This window comes from Sinocyclocheilus rhinocerous, unplaced genomic scaffold (genome assembly GCF_001515625.1).
Source record: "Sinocyclocheilus rhinocerous isolate Xijiao unplaced genomic scaffold, SAMN03320098_v1.1 scaffold1149, whole genome shotgun sequence".
NCBI lineage: Eukaryota > Metazoa > Chordata > Actinopteri > Cypriniformes > Cyprinidae > Sinocyclocheilus > Sinocyclocheilus rhinocerous.
In genome coordinates this window covers 1,021,472-1,043,387 of record NW_015664180.1, presented here as the reverse complement: position 1 = coordinate 1,043,387, position 21,916 = coordinate 1,021,472, and the positions used below count along the sequence as shown (strand labels likewise).

Sequence of the window (21,916 nt, the reverse complement as noted above, 5' to 3'; positions counted from 1 at the left end):
AAATATTACAAATCTACTATTAAAGGGGTCACAAACTCTGAGTGCCTGACCCCTAAAGAGAAAGCTGGAGGTCTGGGCTTGTGTACTGTCACTTTCTCTGGGTTATGACTTCCAGGACCTGGTACCACTGTGGACTCCCTTGCAGCAGCGTGCCTCCCCAGCATAGAGAACGCCGGCCGCCTCGGGAGGTAGACACTGGGATCTGTGCGGTTGTATCTACAAGGACCTGGAGTTTTAGATAAGTCCTCAGACGGAGCCCCAGATTTGCATTTCCCAGAGATGCTGTAACTGGCACTGGATGCTTTGGTCAACACACTGGAGCCCACGAGAGAAGGGAGGGTGTATTTGTTCGGGGCAGGTACGGTGTCCACGGAGCGATACTGTGTTCGATAACCCATGGTGTGGGATGGCGGTTTGCGATGGATGCTGCACAGAGAGGCTTTCTCAGGACTGTATGCTCCTGGTCCAGGGGTGGAGAAGATTGCTGCTGCAATTATCAGACACAACAAGAGTTAGGAACTGTCAAACTCAGTCAGCTTATTCCAGCTAAGTGTTTCCTGGTGGTTTCGACATGAAGTGGTTCGAGCTACCAGTAAATAAGGAACCGTTTCAACAGAACGACACTTCAAAATAACCGACTTACCTCGACTTTTGGTCCTGCCATGAATGGAATAGGCAGGGGTGCCATCTCTTCCAAAGCGAGTCTGTTTGGCATCGATATGGTATTTAGGCCCTGGACTACAGTCAATGCTATGCACTGTACAATCAAAGCAGAATAAACACAGCATTACATTATAATACTTGTTGAATATTCGAGTGAACTGTTTAACACACATGAACGTGAATTACTACACATGAATGTGTAATTATCTGTAGAGTTAAACAAGTTACTTTGTAGGTTTTAAGAGCCTTTTGATTTATTTTATCATATGCAATGACAAAACGATTAAATGTTAAGTAATCCAGTCTAATATTTCAATCATCTTAAATGTTTGCGATTTTTGTAGCTAATGGGAAGGCATGAAAATACTAAATATCTCAGTTCCAAGGCGTATACCATATTGTACTATAATGCAAAAAAGAAAAAGTAATACATTTTTTATATAATTTAAAAATATTTTACCTTAAATAGCTGTAAAAAATCTAAATAAAAAACCCTTACAAGAAAATTAAGTGTGATTGTACCCTTTTCTGTAAAGTAACATGAAAATAATATTAATAAAAATATCACTTCTGATCTACTATTCTTTCTACACCGCAACGATCAACATAAATAATGGGAATTTACAGCAGTCTGTCTCCCTCTAGTGGTGACATTAGCAAAATACAAGTTTAAGAACTAAATGATTTTAGTAAAAACATCAACATAGATGATTTGTACATTCCTGGCATTAAATGAGCTAGAAAAGCTTATGCTGTTATATTGGAGTCATTTCCCACCGAGCTCATTTATTTTACTGCAACTTAATATAAACTTACTGTTGTTACTCATCCTGCCATGGAAGGAGTAGGCAGGACTTGTTGACTTGGTGAAATCGTGGCCTACAAAGCCGATAGCCGGTGGAAGGATGTATCGACCAGGTCCTGGCCCTGTAAACAAGAATGGAAAACAGCCGTCATACTGTAGTCATGCACACACAACATATGCACAGCCCACTACTTGTAATCAGAAATATGTAGTGATGCATTTTTTGGCAGGCAGTTGTGACAGAATCTGTTAGGGAGATCCACACCCTGTAGATGCAGCCCAGCAGGAATGTGAGCTCATCGCAGTGGCGTGATGGTTTTTCCTGGAGTGGAGGACAGACAATGCCTTTGGCTTTCTTCTCTGATACTACCAGGGGAATGCCATGACATCAGCCCACAAATGTTTGTGTGCATGTGGGCTACTGGGAGCACAGAACATTCTTTCACATTTACTTCAGCTTGTTTTGACAGGCCTGGGCACAAAGTTATCGTAACCTTACTGAACGCGTGACCTTTGAAGGAAAAAGTAACTCTTTTTCAGTTAAATGAAAATTTGATGGGGACGTAAGTACACTGGAAGCATTTGTTACAAAATACAACACTACTGTATGTTGCTTACAAGAACTTTTTTGGAAAAAGGTCAGTTGAACGCAACACTTTTCACAAATTCTATCCCAAAGCAGCTTTACAAAAAAAGTGGAAAGGAAAATCCATTAGGTTTACCAAGATAATAATAATAATGTTTCAATTTAGTATCATGGACAGTACTTTATTTACTTATTAAAAGCATATTGAAACTACACTACAAGAACAATAGTTCTGTTATTCAACAAATAAGGAGTCAATATTGAGTAACCTGTATTTTGGACGCCACTGTCTATTGTTGCTCCGCCAACGAAAGTAGTTGCAAACGTACTTAGAATGAGTAAAATGTCTCTGAGCAACATACAGTAGCGACATTTCGTTTCTGAATGAACCAATGTTTTTGAACGAATCCGTAAAATATAATAATTCCCTCATTAAGAGTGTCACTTGTCGCCACCTTCTGGTGTGAACGATGTACAGCCTAGCGGACTGATACAAACAGTGAATAGTCTCAGTGCTATTCGTTTGTACATCAGCAATTGGTGAATGGCGTTCAAACAATTTTCTTACATTGAAGGTGAGATTATTGTTTAGTACATAGTATATACAAATAAATATACATTAAAACAGCTCACCTTTTTCTCTGCCAGCAATGACCGGACGCTTCCTCTCCGTTTCACTCATAGTCAAGATTGCATTTGGGACTGGAGGTTTAACCCTTCTAGAAATCTAAGTTGTCCGTTTCCTGCAGAATTGGACATAGGCCTACTTACTATCAAATCTCTATGCCAACTTTTCCATAGAATTTGAGTAAACAGAGCTCAAGGACAAGCAATTATTAAGGAATTAACATTCACGTCAGCATCAGTTTTTCCAGGCAATTTAAAAACGCAAGCAGCTACTTGCAAAAACTCAAGTAGGTGTAGATCTTCAAAACATCCAAGTTCAAAGCTTGAGGTGATGGTTAGTAGAACTTTTTCATTGTCATCTTCCTAGCTGCACAAAATCAGATGTCCTCTGCAGCGCAATTCTGCCTTCTGACCTCTCTTGGACTGGACAAGTCCAGTCAAGTTCTCCACTGTCCAGTGATCTGATGATGTCCGAACTAAAGCCGCCCAAGTGGTAAACTGAACACTTTTTGGAGTAATCTTCATTCAACCTGGTTGACTCAATCGGGGGCCGCCGAACCCATTAAATATACACATGCGTTTGAGAGACAGAAGCACAAAGGTGTCATCACTTGAATTCACTGTCATGTAACACTATCTCCATCAGATAATTCCTCCTCTCGCTTCTCTTTCATGCCTTTACTCCGTTCATCCGAGTAGAGATGGACCATCAAGCATGGGTCGCTAAGGGGACCAGCAGCTGGGGGCCCCCCTGCAAAGCTGCATAGAAAAGGCCTTCGGCATTTGAGAAGGTACAAACTTCTGAAGGACATATAAGTGAATACGTACCATATTCCCATCTATCCAACTGAAATGCATTGTCTGGGAGAGCGATTTAAAAAAAAAAAAAATTTGCAGGAACTGAAAGCTGGGGGCATGACAGGTAAACATGTTCACCACTGCACTGACCATGCAGCAAACAAATATTAAACATTAACAGTGCTGTGGTAACCGGAGCTGGATGTCAACATAGGCAAACTATCACAAGCTGACCCAGTAGACAGCAATACATGGGGTCAATGTTTTGCCAGGACATTCAAACAAGTTTCAGAGCTTTGAAGAAGCTCAAGCAGTTAACCTGGAACAACAGATCATCTCAAAACTGTTAAAAATGCAAGAAAAACAGAAAAATATGTACTTTTAGGAAGATTTTGTGCTCAAAAAGTAATATTGTGATTACACACGACTGCTCTGCATAATAAAGCCGAAAGTATACTAAGGTTTTTTACGCATGCATTAGGGTATGCATACTGTGCATGACACATGAGTAAAATCTACGGAAATCCCAGTTTATATCTTACAACTGTGACTTTTTTCCTCGCAGTTCTGACTTCTGAGAATTGCAAGATCTGAAAAGTTGAGCTTAAAAGGTCACAATTACCTTTTTTTATTGTTTTATTCTGTGGGAGAAAAAAATTATAATAATTTTGAGATGTAAATTCACAAATTCTGAGTTTATAACTTGCAATTGTGAGATAATTTAGCAATTCTGAATAGGGAGATAAAGAGCAACTTTAAAATACTACACGTTCCACTGAATGCATATGCTAAGCGTTTGCATCAAAACTGCAGTATACTTCAGCCTTTACGCACTGGAGGATCATAGCAAACCAAATTCACCAGTATAACTGACTGTGAGCAATGCTAGCCTAAATTACTTCGAAAATTTCACCCAAAATACAAATATGGTATTTTCAATATACTATAACTTACTGTACTTACTTATATACTTGCTATACGTATACTTACTATAAATACACTAATAATAATTTTGCATATTATATAGAACGGACAGAAGACAAATTGGAATTCAAACATAAAACAAAGATTTCACACGATACAAATTGCATACAAAGTTTATTCTCATTGACTTTCTTCCAAATGTGATATAATTGAAGGTTAAATTCATTTTAAGTTCATTAAAATTTACAGTAATTTTCAAATTCCACATAGGCCACTTTGCATATCTGCATTTTTCTGCATTGATTTTAGGGGAATTTAAATACAGTAAAGTATGTTAAATGGGCCTTGAAGGTAATAAACTCTTTATTAGGACCTTAACGCATCATTAAATTAAACCAAATTATTCAGTGAACTTGAATAATCACATTAGAGGCATTCTGTTTAAAAGTGCAGATTTCATGTGGGCCTGCCGATTTTCATTTAGCATGGAGGTTTAGTCAAAATAGCTTATATTCTGTACAAATCATATTCCAGTTTGTGTAACAGAGTTTGTTTTCTGTGATGCAGAGACTAATTTAACATAGGGTGACTGGGAAAGAAGCTTATTTATCAGTTGCAGTCTCTTCTCCAATGAACAAGTCAGACGTCAATAAGTAAAAATAGTAGCTACACACCTTAACGGACAATTTTGTGCGTTTTTTCCTGCTCTGGAAGTGCACGGTCCATTACAGCACATTTTAACGGGTTGTAAAACCACACCAGTAGATTGTGTTCAGAAAGAAGCGAGGAGCTGACTGAGGAATTGAGAAAATAAAAAAAACGAACCGAACGAACAAAGGCACTAGCCACAAATAAATACCACAGATAGAAAACAAAAACAATAAAATATTTGATTTTTAGGTAAATTATACTTACAAACATAAATACTGGACTATTAAAACTAGATTACAAGAGATTGACTTAAGAGGAATACAGGGAGACGTCATACCATCACTAAACGTAAAGAGCTATGGAAATGAATTTAAAAAATAAAAGAGAGGAGAACTGATATTATCTCTCTTTCCGAACACACACATACACACTCAGAGCTGTCATCTCGTTGCAACAGACTGGGTCCACCTCTCTTTACCAGCCTTTCTTACACACAAACATATTCACAGAGAATGTACAATGTGGAGCTCCCGCACTTGCTGCTGACGGCCAGGGGTCTCTGTTGTAGAGGAGGCAGAGAAACAGACAAAAGATTGATGCTTATATTATATACGTAAGTGACAAAGAAAATGTTTTACATGGGCAAGACATTTTTTGGAAGAAATAGTCCTTTAACTGACTGTGGTAAACAGGTTGTATCTCACCATCGCTCAGGTGAGTCCTTTGTGTCCACTGTGAGGATATGTCCACCCAGTTGTTTGGTGTCTGCCGCCTCCTCTTCTTCTCCTATAGGAATTAACTTTTCCTCACTCTCTGGTGAAAAGCTGTCAGTGTCCGGGTCGTACTCGTAAGAATAGTAGGACACCTCAGCTACAGAGCCTGGCTCCTCCCCTCCTATTAAATAAATCACATTTTAAAAAACAATTTGCCATCTTCGACAAAAGCATTGTTTGATTTGTTTCAGGGACATTTAGATATTTTTTTCTGGAAATCAAGATAAGAAAAATTTTGGCCATTTCATTTTGGCTGTGATGTCCCTCAAGTGTATGTTTTTGGCCTGCTTTACTTCTGGCTAAAAACATGTTTGTGTAATTTAAGTAACATAAATAACAACATTTTAAATTAATATAGTTAGCAAATAAATCCATTTGCCAGACTACATGACTGATAGAAAAAAATGCATGTACAAAATGGCCTGTAGGGGGCGTTCCTTGCATGTATAAAGCAGCAACTCAAGCTGATTCTATTACTGTCATATGTTTCAATAGACCAAGTGTGTAAATGTATCTCTCTTGTTAGGAATTCACAGCTTGGGTGTCTTAACCCATTTATCTTTCCACAGAGAATGTTTGCAGAGCTTTAACATAGAAATGTCCAGAAATTAGAGAAAAAAAGACATCCAAGTTAATAGGCTCTTGTCAACACAGCTGCTCAGCACCGCTTAATCATCAAGGATAATACATGTCTTTCTTGCATCTTGGAATTATACCTGAAACTGAAATCTACTTATTTCCATATTATCCTTCACCATTATTACAACATTCATATATATATATATAAAAGTTTTTTTGAGCTTAGGTCAGAATAAGACATCACTGCAAATCGGGAATTCTGCTTCGAAAAACATTTCTGATCTAAGCTGAATTTGTGTCAAGGAAATGCTCTCACAGATTTCCAAAACACATATTTCTGCTACACAGGTGATGGTGTGAATTTTCCAAACAGATTTTCAATTGGCAAAGCTAAGAAAGTCACCTCAATCATTAATAGGGTGCAAACAAACTTGGTAATTACCTCAAGCAAAAAAGAACAGTAAATTCCTGCAAACATTTAAACAGGTGGCACCTAGGTAAAGGAAACTTATAAATAAAAGCGGGCCAAAACCATAACCTTGAGGAACCCCAACAACCACAGCCGTATAGACACATTTTCTCGCCCCAAACACAACACTAGGCAAGTCTTAACAGCTCTGCAAGAAACAGTCTAATCAGTCTGGGAGTTTTCCAGAGGACACAGACGCACATACCTACACACACACCTAGCTGAAAGTGCATGTGATATCATGAGTGCTTCTAACTTGCCTTAAGTGCTAATTTCGCTACTTAATGGGTTGTAATGTTTTTCCTTATCAAATTACCTCCATTCCAATGAGGGTAATACACTGCATAAAATCTTTGCTTTTGTCCTGTTTTCCAATAAAATATCCAAACATCATTAAACAAGCAAAATTCTGCGAGATAATACTTGGCTTTAGAAAATGTATCTTGAATTAATTGTTAATTCTCTTGAATTCATAGTTTTTCCATATATTATAAGGACTCCAATAAGGGCAATAAAATCAAGAATATGATGGATATAAATCCTTCTAAAGATACTTCAGCATTGATTTCCAACCTGTTGCATTAAAATTTGTACATATCAAATCCAGCTAACTTCTCACAGTTAATGGTGTTTGAACAGGCCAAGCCCTATACAGGAAGGTGTGAGGTGAGCGACAAGAGGCTGGGATACTAATTATCCGAGCATTAATGTAGTCTGGGCTGATATGCAGGCCTGTGCACGTATAAGCTTCTTATGCATGTAGCATCTAATCGCTGAACTCTTCAACACCTGCCCATGTGTGGCATACGCTCACACCTGCAGGGCAATGGCACAGATGTGTTCAAAGAAAAGAAGAAGAGAGGAGAAGATGATACCTGCAGGAATGAGTATAGGTTCCTGTTCTGGTTCTTCTCCTGTAGCATGTTCTCGCTCTTCTATGGCCACCTCCACTGTTAGGACGACAATGCACACATAAACTCAGGTCAAAGGTCAAATTAGAGTTCAATGCAGTACTTTACCTAGGAAACAGATACATCAGTTGCTCAGTGTTTCATATCTGGCTTCCAGTTCCAAGTCTAATATCATTTGTTTGAACTTCTGATACCACATGGTCTGATATTTTGTTATCTATTGCTATGAGACATTCTTTCAAAGAGCTATTGTTTCAGCCATTTCCACAATGTTTTCACTAAATATATTTAATTATATGGACCAATTTACAACACATGGTAATAAAAATCAATATTTACCTATTTATAGTCTTACTAAAACATTTTAGTATCAGAAAAATGTAATGGAAGCTTATTGGAAAATTCTTTAGTGATGCACAAAAGAATCACTGAAGGGTTGTGAACTGATCCCTTGAAACAAACCATTTTAACTGATTCACAAAACGAATCACATTATCCAGTAGCAACATTTTTGCTTCTGAATTTTTAGTAAGAGCACCAATGATCCTGAAATGAATCTAATGACACTTTATATTGACAAATGTATCTTTACAAAACCTGATACCAAAATATCTACAATTTTTAGGAACTTTTTTAGTGATGCACAATAGAAATTGCTGATGAGTTTTGAACTAACCGTTTGAAATTATTTGAACTGATTTACTGAAATGAATCACACTGACCAACACAGACACTAACAATTATGAAATTAATCTGTAGGAAACATTATGCAAAAATGAAAAATAAAACAATTAAAATAATCACAACATTCACAATGTTACAGAAAAATTACTGTGAATATATAACTGTACCAGCAGACTAAAACCAAAACTGCTTGCAATTTACTATCTATAACCTGCATTGTACGGCTCCTAAAATTGCAAATACTATTCCTTCGTTTAAATCAGTGCACCTGCAAATAAAATAATCATGCCGCCCTAAACATGCTACTGCGGTCTACCATATTGGCAATGGTGTCCCGCATAACCATTTTTGTGTCCCCCTCCCGATGGTGGTCCTCTGTAAAACAAGAAAGCCCCTTTGTTGTTGGTCCGCTCGTCTGAAAGGAATGTGACAGGATTTTTCTAACCCTCTGCCTCCCTCTTTCTTTTCAAAGGGCCCCGGACAAAAGCGCTCTGTCATTTGGGGAGCCCTGTAATACACCACATACTGGTTTGAGTGTGAGCGTATGCATGTGTTTATATCATCTGCAACTGCAGCACCTGAACAGATGTTCCTACCTGAGCAGGTACACACACCTCAGTCTTTCTCTGTAGCAAAAACACGGGTTTGATTCTTCGTATAAGGGCCTGTCTGGACACGGATAATTACAAAGTACTGAAAACACTTTGATTCTCTTTGATGCGCAAGTGGATGAGGCTTTAATCTCGCCTGTGATATGAAAAAAAACAGCAACCGGATGTCAAGTGGCAAGATATGAATCTCAACAACAGACCAAAACAACCCTATGAAAGCTGTGATCCACATTATGGTGATTTAGGTTGGAGATTTGTTTGGCTGAAACATCTGCGGTCTTCCTCACATGTTCATGCCTGTGTGTATCCAAAAGTCCTGCGCATTAACCTCTTAAAAGGATGGAAAATACGTGTCTCTAATTATGCAACGAGCATGACTTCATCTTAAAGTGTCTAGGAAGGGTAGCACCTGGTTCAAGATCACATGGCAAAAAACTTGGCGAAAACGAGTTTTGTAATGAAACGGTACAGGTTTACAAAGCTTGGGTCCTCAAATTGTGTAAAAAAGAGGATTGTGTTAACATGTCTAGGCTATAAATTCGCAGGGAGGTTGCAGAACTTACTCTGTGGGCAGTGGCTGAAGGGCATCTGCTCGATCCGTGTGCCGTTCCTGCAGACGGACACCTCCATCTGGCACTGGTTTTGGTAGATTTGGCCATCAGAACCACACACGGGCTCGCCATCATAGCCGCAGTCACGATAACACGTACATCGCTCGTAGTGTTCTTCCTCTGGACAATCAAAAATGTTGTTGCACTGGCCACCTTGCACAAAGCCTTGAGTGGGAGAGTGAATGTGTCATTAAATATGAAGTATTTGAAATTAGAAGTATATATACTAGGAGACAAAGATGTACTACTGACTAGGGATGTTCAATTTGGTTATTTCTCCTAACTGACACTAGTTAACCGATTATTAACTGTTAACCGACCAGATTAATTTAAATTCAATTAGAAAGGATGAGTGTATGTGACCTGTTAAAAATACCAAAATTAGTTTTCCAGGGATTAATTTTTACGTGTGCAAAAAGCAGCAAAGAAACAGAACACAATTCACTCACATCACATGACGCACCTGCAGTGCTTCTGCGAGCGGAGAAAAAGATAATAAAGCTAGATAGCCTAGCCTATATACAATGAATAAATATGCCTATACGAGAAATATATTTTCACTTAAATAATAAATCAACAAAACGAAAGGAAAAACTGTTCAAAGTATGCAGATTTTCGGTTCATTTTTGTGCTGCGCGAAAGGAAACCGAGACGGCAGAAAGCGGCATCCTATTTTTCTTCATTTTACAAAAGCACAAGATTTGTTTTTATTGTGAATGTACACAAATACAACCAAACATTTTACAGTGTAGATTATCAGTATGACTAGAAGGAGTAGTTGTTTTCACTGTTCAAGTAGAAAAAACTATTCAAGTGATTGCACCGGTGCTGCACGCGCACACAGTTAAGCATTTCTAACTTGACAATGCAATCTGTTCATTACCATAATAAAATACAGTCAGCCAAACATATAGAAAAAAACACACTGCTCAGGTTAAAGATGTAGTACAATCAGTATCGATTAGCGTTATCACCATACCGCCGTGATGTTATGCCAGAAACATTTTGTTTTACGTGGATATTGGAACGCGAGTGAAGTACAAAACCAGGATTGCATAATAAATAATATTTTGCCATTCAAATACATCACGAATACGGAAACATTTGGATTTGTGTCAAATGAGAGATCCAACGTAGGTTTCAGTTTCACTTTAGCCTAAATGAATTCGTTTTGGCTTGTCATTTATAGCCTATATTTTTCATTCTTGTTCTTTTCTGAATACTGTTGTTGTGGAGTGAGGGGAACTAAAATAGCCTAGCTATGTTTATAATGTTTGTAAACGTTTCACGTCTCATTAGGCCTATTTCTGAATCTAATAATAAAATGCGACTTAGTGGACTCCTAGTTCCGTAACTGCTGAAACTCTGGATATTTTTTTCTCTCAAAAACGCAATTTTATTTTATATGCATAGCGTATCTTAACCATGCGGCAGATGTTTTAAAATATTTTGATAAATTACTGAAAAAAACAAAACAAAAAAACAATTAAATGACTTTTAAACCGTTTAACTGATTGTATTAATTAGTCAAAATTCTTACTGTCAGTTAACGGTTAACCGGTTAAAATGAGCTTCCCTAGTACTGACCCGTCCAGTGATTGCTGGAGCTTTCCACTTCATTGCATGTGGTGCCGTCACAAAGTTCTCGTGCTAGTGGACTGCTCTCACTCACATTGTAGAAACGAGTGGCTTCAAATGCTGTATACACACACACACACACAGTCAGTAAAATTGTCTTGTGCAAAATTCATGTCATTCAAAAGACACAAAGATTGGATAAAACTAAAAGTAATAACTTGATATTTCAGTAATGAGTTAGAAAATTCAGACATTTAGTTTGTTTGTGACTCATTTGTGAGGCTCTTTTCTTATTCATTAAAAAGAATTGTTCATAAGAGTCATTTACTCACAAACCGAACTACACTGGTACACCACTTGTTTGTTGTTGCGTGTAATCTGTAATCTCAACAGAAAAATGTGTTGTCCATATATTTTTTTTTCACTGGATTTTTCTAATAAAAGAACTGATTATGATATGCTGCCTTCAAGTGTTCCTCGGAAGCTTGTACTAAAGAGTTATTACAATGTCACATTCAGAAGTTGGAAAAGTTGGAAAAATAACACTGAAGTAGCCTAAACAGAACTAAAAAGCATGGAGAATCTAATAGAAAGTTTTTTTCCCTGTTGACCCAAATAACTACATCTGAATTCACAATGACGAAAATAATTGATATCACTTATACATGAGATCTAACAAAAACATATTGTTTTCATAAAAAAACGGTGAAAGGGGAGTGACTAACTTTACACTTATTGTCTTTTAGCAGTTCTGTAGGCATACATTGCACCTTTAAAATGACAAATACAGTTTGTACAATTAAAATAACTTTGTAAAATCATTCATTACCAATCACAACAAACTTACATTCCACTGTTTTAAACTCACCATAAGGACATTCATAACTCACATATCATCTAAAATTCAGAGTTTCTCCAATTGTACATACAGCTTTGTTTGGCCATTCATAGGCTGGGAACTTGTAATTAAGGTATTTCTGACTCAACTTTTGAGTCAGAAATACCAAATAACAATTGCCTTCTTGGAGATGATACCATGATAATACCCTGTTATTATTTGAAATACCATGTAAATGCCATGGTATCATGGTACTGAATGATTACCATATTCATATACCAGAGTACCATCAAAACAAATACAAATACTGCTGTACTATGGTGCCACCACAATTCTCTTTTATATGGAGTAGGATGGTCCAAACTCACCTGGTTCATAATAGTCATAGACTTTCACTGGCACTGGAGCTGTTTTGCCCACAATATACTCCCTCACGGCATTGAAGGCCACACATGTCATACACTGACTTGGGATCTGTGGAAAAGACAAGACCCCAGCGGACTTTACAATGACAAATCCTTAATACATTCCCCTGACAGAACACCTGGAGTTATATGAGACTTTAACCTCAAGTATTTTAAGGTACAGCTCTCATGTTATGTAAAAGTGCTGCTAGAGCTACACAAAGCTGTAGGTGCGTGACATTAACTCACCTCGTCAAAGTAGAAGAGAACCTTTCGTCCGTCTACTTCATATCTCTTCAGCCCCACTCGCTTATCCAACAACAGCTGGGAACAAAATGATTACAAAGAAGATTATTTAGCACTGTGAACAATGCTAACTTAAATGCTAAAGCTAAAATATAACTTAATAAATGGTTTTATCTTTTAGTACATTTATTACAAGCACAATACACATGTAAACCATTTTTTGAATGTGGCTAATTTGTTTAGCCAGGTAAGTTTTGGGTCTAAACCAAGATTTTTCATTCTTCAAACCAAGCTAGCATTTAGCTAACTCTGTTGAAGGGAGAAATGCAAGTTAAAGAGAAAAACCTGCCTCAAGTCACTTTCTATGTAGGTAACAGTTGCATATAAGTAAACATCTGACTGGTACATTTAACTAAGGCAGGAATTTCTCTTCACCTTCATACTGTATATCTGACTTCTCAAACCTGCTAGCAGTCATGCTAACAATTCAACTAGACTGCCAATGCACAATATCACTGCACATTTGCATGAAATTGAACTGCTCAAAATTTTGCTCATGTCATACACTCAATATGTGAGTATCTGTACAGCGCTTCCTACCATGAGGGGTTTGAAGATATCATATTTAATCAGGGTCTGTTTAGCATCCTAAAATCCTATGTGTGTGTGTGTGTGTGTGTGTGTGAGAGAGAGAAAGAGAAAGGTGGCGAGTGCTCGGACACAGTTTATGAGGGGCCCAGTGAGCTGGCGCCACAAGGACACATTCGAACATAAACACACACAAACATACACAGTATGACTGCAGCCCCAAATAAATGACCAAGAGTGATTTGATTTGTCCAAAAGCCACAGCAGAGAGCATGATTTCAGGGGAAAAAAAGCCTTGCTTGTTAGCGTTGCCAAAATAAAAAGTCTAAAAAAGGAATCTTGCTGCCTTAGGGACCAAAGATCGTTGTTGTAATTAGACATTTATAGCCTTATACGTAAATAACACTGTTGACTTCACCGTTCATTGTAAAAAATATTGATTTTCACTGTGGAATATATGAGAAGCAAACAATCTTCCAAGCATGTCCTCCCCCTTACTATAAATTAAAATAATGAGACATGACGGTGTAAGCAATCTCCCTTCCCATAGCGAAATGAGGAATGTGAACAGCCGGGGTCGTGCAATAAACATGGAGCCAGCCAGAGGTGGCTGTGTAAAGCCAGCTCGTTACTGGCTAATGGCACTAATGAGACACGTTCCACCGCGGTGAGCATCGGAGTTGGTTCACATTATACGGCTCCCGTGGTAGCGTCAGTTTACTAGCGTGGAGGACATGAGGCCTGGGACCTATAACATGACTAATGAGGGACAATCAGTTGACTGGGGACAGAGAAGGTGACCTAAACCAACCTTCATTTACCCACATACCCCCAGCTGGAGGGGGAGGTGGGGCTGATTGACCCCCCTAAGCATTTCCTGTTCCAGGCCACTGTTGTGGACATTATGGGCCTCTGGCTGGTCTGAAAGCCCAACTAGAGCTGCTTGACCTCTTGAGAATTAGGTCACACCAGATTGCTTGTATATGTATGTATGTAAGGGGTGTGCGGTGGTGTTCTGAAATGAGGAGGCAAACTCCTTATTTTTAAGATTTGTAAATCAAATGTAAATCCATGTCCCAGTCACATTTTCTTGTTTAAATAAACATTACACTATCAGAACATTTTTTATATATTTTTACATTAACAATGTAATCAATATTCTATTTATTAAGGCCAAGTATGAATCTCATCAAGTTAGTTTTTTGAAACATTTTACATTCCAAAATAATAACTCAAGGCAGTAACAATTTAAACAATATATTTTATTTGTGAACTTGTGTTCAGCTATTCTTTTTAATAGTTAACTTTCAACTATTTTTGAATTGGTCGGATTATCAGTCATCAAAGCTTGGTAAATACTGGTCACAGAAGTGGAGATTTACTTTAAATTTCACCAGGTTGATTACTCACTAAAAACTCCCACAGATCATGTTTTCATGCCATTTCAAGTCTTATTTTGATGTAACAAAGTGGTTATATCTAAGTTGGTGAGTTGTTTACTTTTTTCCCCCCATTAACGCAGTTATATTGTTCGTTCAGACTGATTTGCGAATGTGGAACGCGTATAAACACAAGAGGTGGGATTTATCGCATGAGTCATGTCCAGTCATATCGCGATGGAGGCATTGCCTCCTCTCACGTGACTTTCTCCCATTCATTCTCAAATACCCCCCAACAAACTCACCGCAGACTTCAGGGGGTCTGTTAAAACTCAATGGGCTCAGGGGAGGCGAGAGAGACACGGACTCCTGCTGTAACTTAGGTGTCGCTGTTGGACAATGTCTCTTTAGAAAAAATAGTGATTTACACACTTTTTAATGCTATATTTTGTAATATTGGCGTTGTTTTATTTTTGTACTATAACGTTTTTTTCTCATCCAATATTTTGAGTAGACATTGCCTCCCTTGCCTCCTTGGAGGAAATGCCCCTGATATATTATATAAAATCTATTTCATATATAATTTCATGTTTTTATTTTATTTGACACAATTGAAATAAGAACGTGTTGAGTGTTCTGTGTGTGTTTATGTGCGTGTTTGTGAGAGAGTGAAGAGACTGATAAATTCCAAGCCATATTGCCTCCTTTGAAATGGCTTCCAGATGTAAACACTGTTCATCTGCCAGGAAGGACACATGCTGAGAAGTAGAAAAGGAAAGAGCGAGAGAGATGCCCTGTCCTATTATAGAGACACCTTGTCAATCTTGTGTCTAACTTGAATGTTGTGAAATGTGAATGTAGCAAACGATGGGAAGTTCTAGGAGAGAGAATACACAAAAAAGGGCAATCTCACCCTCTCCAAACTCTCGATATCTGCAAGGAAGCCAGACAAAAGAGGGACTTCTAGGACAGCCATATTGGATGAGCCAGCATGCAGCCACCTGAGGAGGTACATTTGGAGTTAGAGCGTAAACAATACTTCTAAAATCAATCTAAGGTTATTCATTCATATCAAACAAGATCAAGTGAAATAGTCCTCAAAATGCATCAAATCCTTTTGTTGATATTGTTACCTGGTGCAAACCTCTAAAGTAACACGGTAGTCCAGGTGGTCTTGGTGGGCCACGGGGTCCTCGTCATCTACAAGAGCTCTTCGCTTGCGACTCAGCTCTGATCGATTATCAGCACGAGAACGGGACCGAGGAGACATGTGTCGTGACGACGGCTGGATGTGATGTTCCTGTCTGGGTTCCTTGAGATCGACTTTAAGCTGAAAGGCAGGCTTAGCCACCGGATCAGGTACATTGTAGGATACATCAATCTGAAGATGGAGAGAAGGACATGATTGATACCATGAGGTCAGAGCACCATGGCTTCATCTAGTACCCCATTTCCATTCAAAGAAATGTTAAAAGAATAGACTTTTTTGTCTGTTTAATTGCCTACCAGGAGTAAATCGTACTATTTGTCACATAAAAATGAAAATGTATGTCCTTATGCACAAATCGTGCTAATTACATGCCAAAATTTAGTATTTAGTGTAAGGGGTTTTGTTAAAAACTATTTGTTCGCGCACAGATGCAAGATGTTTCTCCAAACAACCTGAGAACAGAACGTTCTAGGTCAAGGTGCTGACATGGTTTGGTTGTTTTTGTGGCTCAGAATGAGTCTATTGTTTCTGAGGGACATCTTACCAAAAAAACACACTAGACCATCCTATCTAGGGGGTAGATTACAGGAGAAAGAACATACCCCTGGCATACAATTGCTTAAGTTTTACCAGATCTTTCCATTCTAAAGGCAAGAATGTGAACATTAGTACTGAATTTCCCCTGGAAAGAGAGCTAGCTGTCGCCAAAGAGGGATTAGCCTCTAGATGAGGAGGAGGAGGAAGAGTACAATTGTTTATCCATGCAGAGAATGTGGGATTATGTTTGCCAGAAACCAATAGTACCTGCATTAGACAGCAGCCTTCTCCTTTAGCGCTGACAAACAGTCCTGTTGGAATGCTGGGTATCTGAACAAAGAGAGAGAGAATGCAAGACTTATCAATCAGATTAACAGTGCAAGTATAAGCAAATACATTAAGCGCCTGGCCCCTGTCCAACATCCAAATTACACGCATTTAAACTGACACTGCTAATCACAAGATGGAGTGATGTGCCAAGCAGATGCTGAAAGGAGGGGCGTATCAAGTTCAGACCCTCACTGAAAATACCTCTCCGACAGTAGAATGTAAAAATGTCAATAGTGTTTGTGGATGATTTGTTTGTTTTTTTTACCACAGCTTTTTGCAGAATCTTCTTATTGTCCCATTGGAGCTCAAATGTTTCTTGGAAATCCAGATTAGTGGAAGCCAGAGATATGGTGAGATTGACCCCGCCCACATATGACAGGATGGCATATTCAGACAAGGCTTGCAATGCCACACAAGTATCCTGTTTTTGAAAAAAAAGAAGAAAATAACTCAATTTTAATAAAGCATATTTAGCCTACGCTATATTTGGACACACTAATGTACTCTGTATCCACCTTATTTTTAACAAAAGAGCAGGCACATGTAACTTGAATGTGTGAAGCTTTTGGTGTCATCCACTTTCCACTTTTGTAGCAGTACAAAAGCAGCCTGTTGTTGCTTGAGGCTGCTTTATGCCGATCATCGTCAGTGTTAGTAACTAGTTACAGTAGTAATATTACTTTGTGCAGTAACTAGTAGTGTAACGAATTACTAATCAGACTTCAGCAATAATATTACAGTTACCATCCATAAAACAGCTAGTTACTTAGTTACTTTTGATGCCTCAACCCCTACTTTGTGGCATTGCCCACCCACATCCCTCTGATCCTAATATAAACTGTAGTACTATAATTGTATATGGGTAACAGAGAAATTATAGCTACAATTAGCTTCAAGCTACACTTGACAATTAATGAGTTTAATACAACAGTTAGAAGTCACTATCAATCACCACTGAGTGTTTGTAATAACTTCTGACAGCAATCTAATGTGGATTTTGGTCAAACGAGACAGAAACATATTGTTTGGAACATTTCAGAAGAATTTTTAGAATTTTTGTATGCAATTACAACTTCTGTGGGGCGTGAAGGAAAAGTAATGTAACTAGTACTGTTGCATGTTGCCGTTTACTTTTGCCAGAGAGTTATAAGTAAAGTAATAACATTACTTTTGAAAGGAGTTACTAGTAACAAGTAATAAATTACATTTTTGAGTAACGAGCCCAACACTGATCATCGTAATTATAAAAATACTGGTTGTAGCACAAAACAGGTTTTAACATTAACTGCATTTTCTTATTCTACAAGTTATTTACCTATTGCAGCTAATAAATCAGAAAACTATTTTTTTTAACGCTGAAGGAAATAGCTTATTTTAGCATAAAAAATAAGGTTGATACTACACAGTGTACACTTAATACTTAAAAGAGAGTATTCTTGCTTAAAAGCATCGACAAAACACATACTTAAATGTACATGCGTAAGTTGTCCCCAGTTATAAGGAACGGAATTTAGCATTTTTTATCCAATCTCTTGCCAATTAGATCAAGTAATGATTCAATAACGAAAAAATCTGCTGATTTTACTTCCTGCTTATTTGTGAGAAATGCAATTGAAGGGCTGAATTGGGAATAGCATATTGCTCTTGCAATTTCTGAGGATATGGGAGAAATAGTAAAAGTAGTATGCTATTACAAATTTAGCTATTGTCAGGTTGAATCTGGGAAATTGTGGGAAACAGGATTTGAGCTTCTTAGCAAATGTAGTAGATTGTTGGGGGGCACACAGAAAATTTGCATACTATGGACTGCACATGAAGTAGATATAGTATACAAACATAACATTAATCTTTTATTCATAATCAATAAAGGACTGAAGAACATAACACAGATTTGTCACCTGAGTTGAGGAAAAACCACCGAGGGCATTCCTTTGTTGCGACAACCATTTAACTACAGGTAGGGCTGATGCCACATCACCCAGAAGTGTGTAGGTGAGTAGACCATAAGCTGTCATCTCAACTTCAGCCGACACAACTAATAAAGCAGAAAAAAAAAGAAGTTTACTGTATTGAATATTGCTGGCAAGTTGATTAATTGATTGATGATTGATGTATACCTGATTGGGAGAGGCCATCGCTGAAGCCCATGAACGTGTCTTCATCAGTTACAGTACTGCCAGTAAGACTCCAATGAGTGAAGCCATCTGCAAAGACGGTAGAACATTTGGGATCAAGAACATGCTAAGCTCAACCAACAACTATCTTTTAATACACGTTAATAAAGTACCTTGGGTGATGGCCATGTGGTTAAGTCGCCGCAGAGCCAACGGAGCGTAAGGACTACGGAGTAAAGTGAGTGCATATGCGGACAGAGCAGTAGTATATGGGTCATCAGCAGAGTATGTGTTGCTCTCCAAAAACGCTTTAGCTTTAGCCACAGCAACCTTCTCCTCCTGAATAAAAAACATTCAGAGCAGAATGAGGAGAATAAATAGTTTAATAAGTGTATTTGAACATACTTCTAGGTGTTGCTAAGGTGTAGTAAAAGATTACCAAATGGGTGATTCTATAATTGCAGGTACATTTGGTGTCCGAAGTATCTCCAATTATTCTCCAATGTATTTCCAATTATTTTTTTTATTTTTTTTTCAAATGGTTATATATTTTTTTTATTTTAATAATTTGCTACTTATTATTATGAATTACAAGATGTTACAGTCAATAACAATATAATAATTTGTGTAAAAGTGTCTTAAATAGCTCAAAATCATGATTTCTTGTTGTCCGAATGAGTCAGTGCATTTTTTCCATCATGTATCTGTCACGGGTTGTCGAGGAATGAGGACAGCAAACGAAGATGCATACTTCCAAACAGACTTTACTGAGAATGCTGATTTGGTACAACACATAACATAAGCTAATCACCGACAATGAAGAGACTCGAATAAGGAGTATAAATACACACATGGTAAATGAGGGAACTAAACAGGAACAGCTGGACAAGGATTAACTAATCAGAAACCATGGTAACTAATGAGAGCTCATAACAGACATGACAGGAACGTCAAACTGAACATAATCGTGACATTAGCTCCCCCTCTCAGAAGGCGTGACCTCACGCCACAATAGTAGATAATAGAAAAGGGCGGAGGCTTAGGTGGAGGGCGTGGTGCTGGTGAAGGACCTGGAGAAGTCGGAGACCAACACTATGGTGGAGCCATCAGTGGGAGGAACCAGGGAGGAGCTTTGGCTGAAGGACTGGGCGACACCCAGAAACCGATCCACGGAGGCGGAACCATGGTGAGTGGAGGAACCGGTGGAGCAGAGAGGCCGACGGACCAGGCTGACATCGAAGGCCTGGAAGCCCAAAGTGAAGCGGTTGGCTCGCGTGACTGAGGCGGCGCCGGGGATCCAGCTGACCGGGACGATGATGGAGTGAGCAAGGACGACGGGGAAACCAGAGGGAGGGAGGGAGGGAGGAGCCCGGTGAAGCCGAAGGGGTGGAGGGTCGAGGCACCGCCGGAGACCCGGAAGTCTGTGGCGGAAGCTGAGTGACGACTGACCGAGGTTTGTCCGGATGTAAGAGGGAGCCCAGCGGAGTCCTAGGGAAGATAGGCCTCGGTAGAGACGAGGGAATGCAGAGCCGGTGGGCTGACAGGCCAAGGTGGAGACATGGGCCTGGAGAGCTGAAGTGCAGCCGGGGACTCAGCGCGATACCGAGCTGGTGGAGGGGAAACCTGAGGAGAGGCTGATGAGCCGCACGGAGCTAGCGGCGGAGGCAGAGCCGAGGAGCTGGATGACACCAGTGGGGCCGACGAATCCTGGGGACTGGCTGAAACCAGCGGAGGAGATGGGACCAGGAAATCTGACAGGGACATCGGAGGAGGAAGATCTCCGGACAGGACCGGAGCCTCTAACAATCCGGACGGGACCGGCGAAGAAGACAAAGGTTTGAGGGTGGGTACTTGGAACTGGATCCGCGGACCACAGATCTATGAGGTTCATGTCCGCTCCTGGCTCTAGGGTGGACTGATCAGCACGCTTAGCCTCCGGGGCTTTGGTGGTAATATCCGGCTCTGGTTCCTGGACGAGCCCTGTTGGTGTCTCGGGCTCGCTGACTGTGAGGGAGAGGCCGCCGTTCTGGAGCATCCAGCCTAAATACCCCAACCACCTTCGGCTTTCTGGTCTGAGGAGGAGACGTAACGCTGGTGAGTCCATTCTCTCTGTTTGTTTTTTCTCTTTTGCGGTCGGTGATACTCTGTTACCAAGGTAGAGTAACAATGCTGACAATAGTGTAACAGAATTGACAGTCCACCGGATAATTCTGTTACTTAAAGGGTCAACTCGGTGTATGAACTATTTTCACAAAAAAATATATACACTTGTTGTTTAAAATCTCATAAACATTATTGAGATATGATGCACCCTTGATTTGGTACAACACATAACATAAGCTAATCACCGACAATGAAGAGACTCGAATAAGGAGTATAAATACACACATAGTAAATGAGGGAACTAAACAGGAACAGCTGGACAAGGATTAACTAATCAGAAACCATGGTAACTAATGAGAGCTCATAACAGACATGACAGGAACGGAACTAAACTGAACATAATCGTGACAGCATCGTATAATCAAAATATTTTATTGTACTTTTCTTTTTGTAATATTTCATTCATTTTATTTATAAAAGCCCTAAATACTCATTTACTTAATTCTACAACATTAAATTGTTTAAAAATATCTTTTTTCTTATAAAAATGTGTGTCCATATATCTTGCGTCAACTCTGTTACCGTACCATATTTTGCCTTTAAATTGGTGGAATTATCTCCCACAACTATGTAAGATACAGGAAATGATGACACTTTCCCTCACTGATAAGATCTGAAGCACTGAAAAGTCTGTGTGCTCTCTCTGATAAAATATTTTAATCTAAAAAGTTCTTATACCAAGAGTTATTTTGGAGAACTTCAACACTGTTACCACAATATGAAAAGGAAAACAAAATTTATTACTGATCACAAATTCGGTTATTTAAAGGTATTTTAATCATGATTTCATTAGTGCCATGTGCTCTTAGCATTTATGCTAGCAAGTGGAGTTTTTGG

General features: G+C 38.8%; 2 protein-coding genes across 4 annotated transcripts in view; both read right to left on the bottom strand.

Annotated features, from left to right (window-relative positions):
• Nucleotides 1-5: 5 nt before the first annotated feature.
• LOC107729669 (outer dense fiber protein 3-like protein 2) lies at nt 6-2,744 on the bottom strand. Its single transcript, XM_016540318.1, has 4 exons — nt 2,688-2,744; nt 1,480-1,590; nt 644-757; nt 6-487 (listed from the first exon to the last, which is right to left on the bottom strand). Exons 1-4 carry the CDS (start codon nt 2,734-2,736, stop codon nt 6-8), a joined length of 756 nt encoding a protein of 251 aa, XP_016395804.1. The 5' UTR covers nt 2,737-2,744.
• Nucleotides 2,745-4,577: 1,833 nt separating this feature from the next.
• The window catches only part of LOC107729694 (C3 and PZP-like alpha-2-macroglobulin domain-containing protein 8), a 47,470-nt gene continuing 30,131 nt past the window's right edge, over nt 4,578-21,916 (bottom strand). For 2 of the 3 annotated variants that reach the window (XM_016540358.1, XM_016540359.1), the window contains exons 30-43: nt 19,090-19,255; nt 18,920-19,006; nt 18,701-18,837; nt 17,068-17,223; nt 16,740-16,802; nt 15,859-16,106; nt 15,639-15,726; nt 12,762-12,836; nt 12,477-12,582; nt 11,280-11,390; nt 9,645-9,857; nt 7,751-7,825; nt 5,759-5,948; nt 4,578-5,613 (exon numbers count right to left, since the gene is read on the bottom strand). In XM_016540358.1, the coding sequence (XP_016395844.1) occupies nt 5,613; nt 5,759-5,948; nt 7,751-7,825; nt 9,645-9,857; nt 11,280-11,390; nt 12,477-12,582; nt 12,762-12,836; nt 15,639-15,726; nt 15,859-16,106; nt 16,740-16,802; nt 17,068-17,223; nt 18,701-18,837; nt 18,920-19,006; nt 19,090-19,255 (1,716 nt within the window). In that variant the 3' untranslated portion in view covers nt 4,578-5,612. The remainder of the gene's footprint in view (nt 5,614-5,758; nt 5,949-7,750; nt 7,826-9,644; nt 9,858-11,279; nt 11,391-12,476; nt 12,583-12,761; nt 12,837-15,638; nt 15,727-15,858; nt 16,107-16,739; nt 16,803-17,067; nt 17,224-18,700; nt 18,838-18,919; nt 19,007-19,089; nt 19,256-21,916) is intronic. The other variant, XM_016540360.1, reaches the window with a different exon arrangement.

What these genes read in the sequence shown, in the direction of transcription:
- LOC107729669 (XM_016540318.1), bottom strand. Translation starts at nt 2,736, where the DNA reads ATGAGTGAAACGGAGAGGAAGCGTCCGGTCATTGCTGGCAGAGAAAAA. An exon ending in CATTGCTGGCAGAGAAAAAG is followed by an intron (nt 1,591 to 2,687) that starts GTGAGCTGTTTT and finishes TCTTGTTTACAG; the next exon opens with GGCCAGGACCTGGTCGATAC. An exon ending in TGGCAGGATGAGTAACAACA is followed by an intron (nt 758 to 1,479) that starts GTAAGTTTATAT and finishes TTGATTGTACAG; the next exon opens with TGCATAGCATTGACTGTAGT.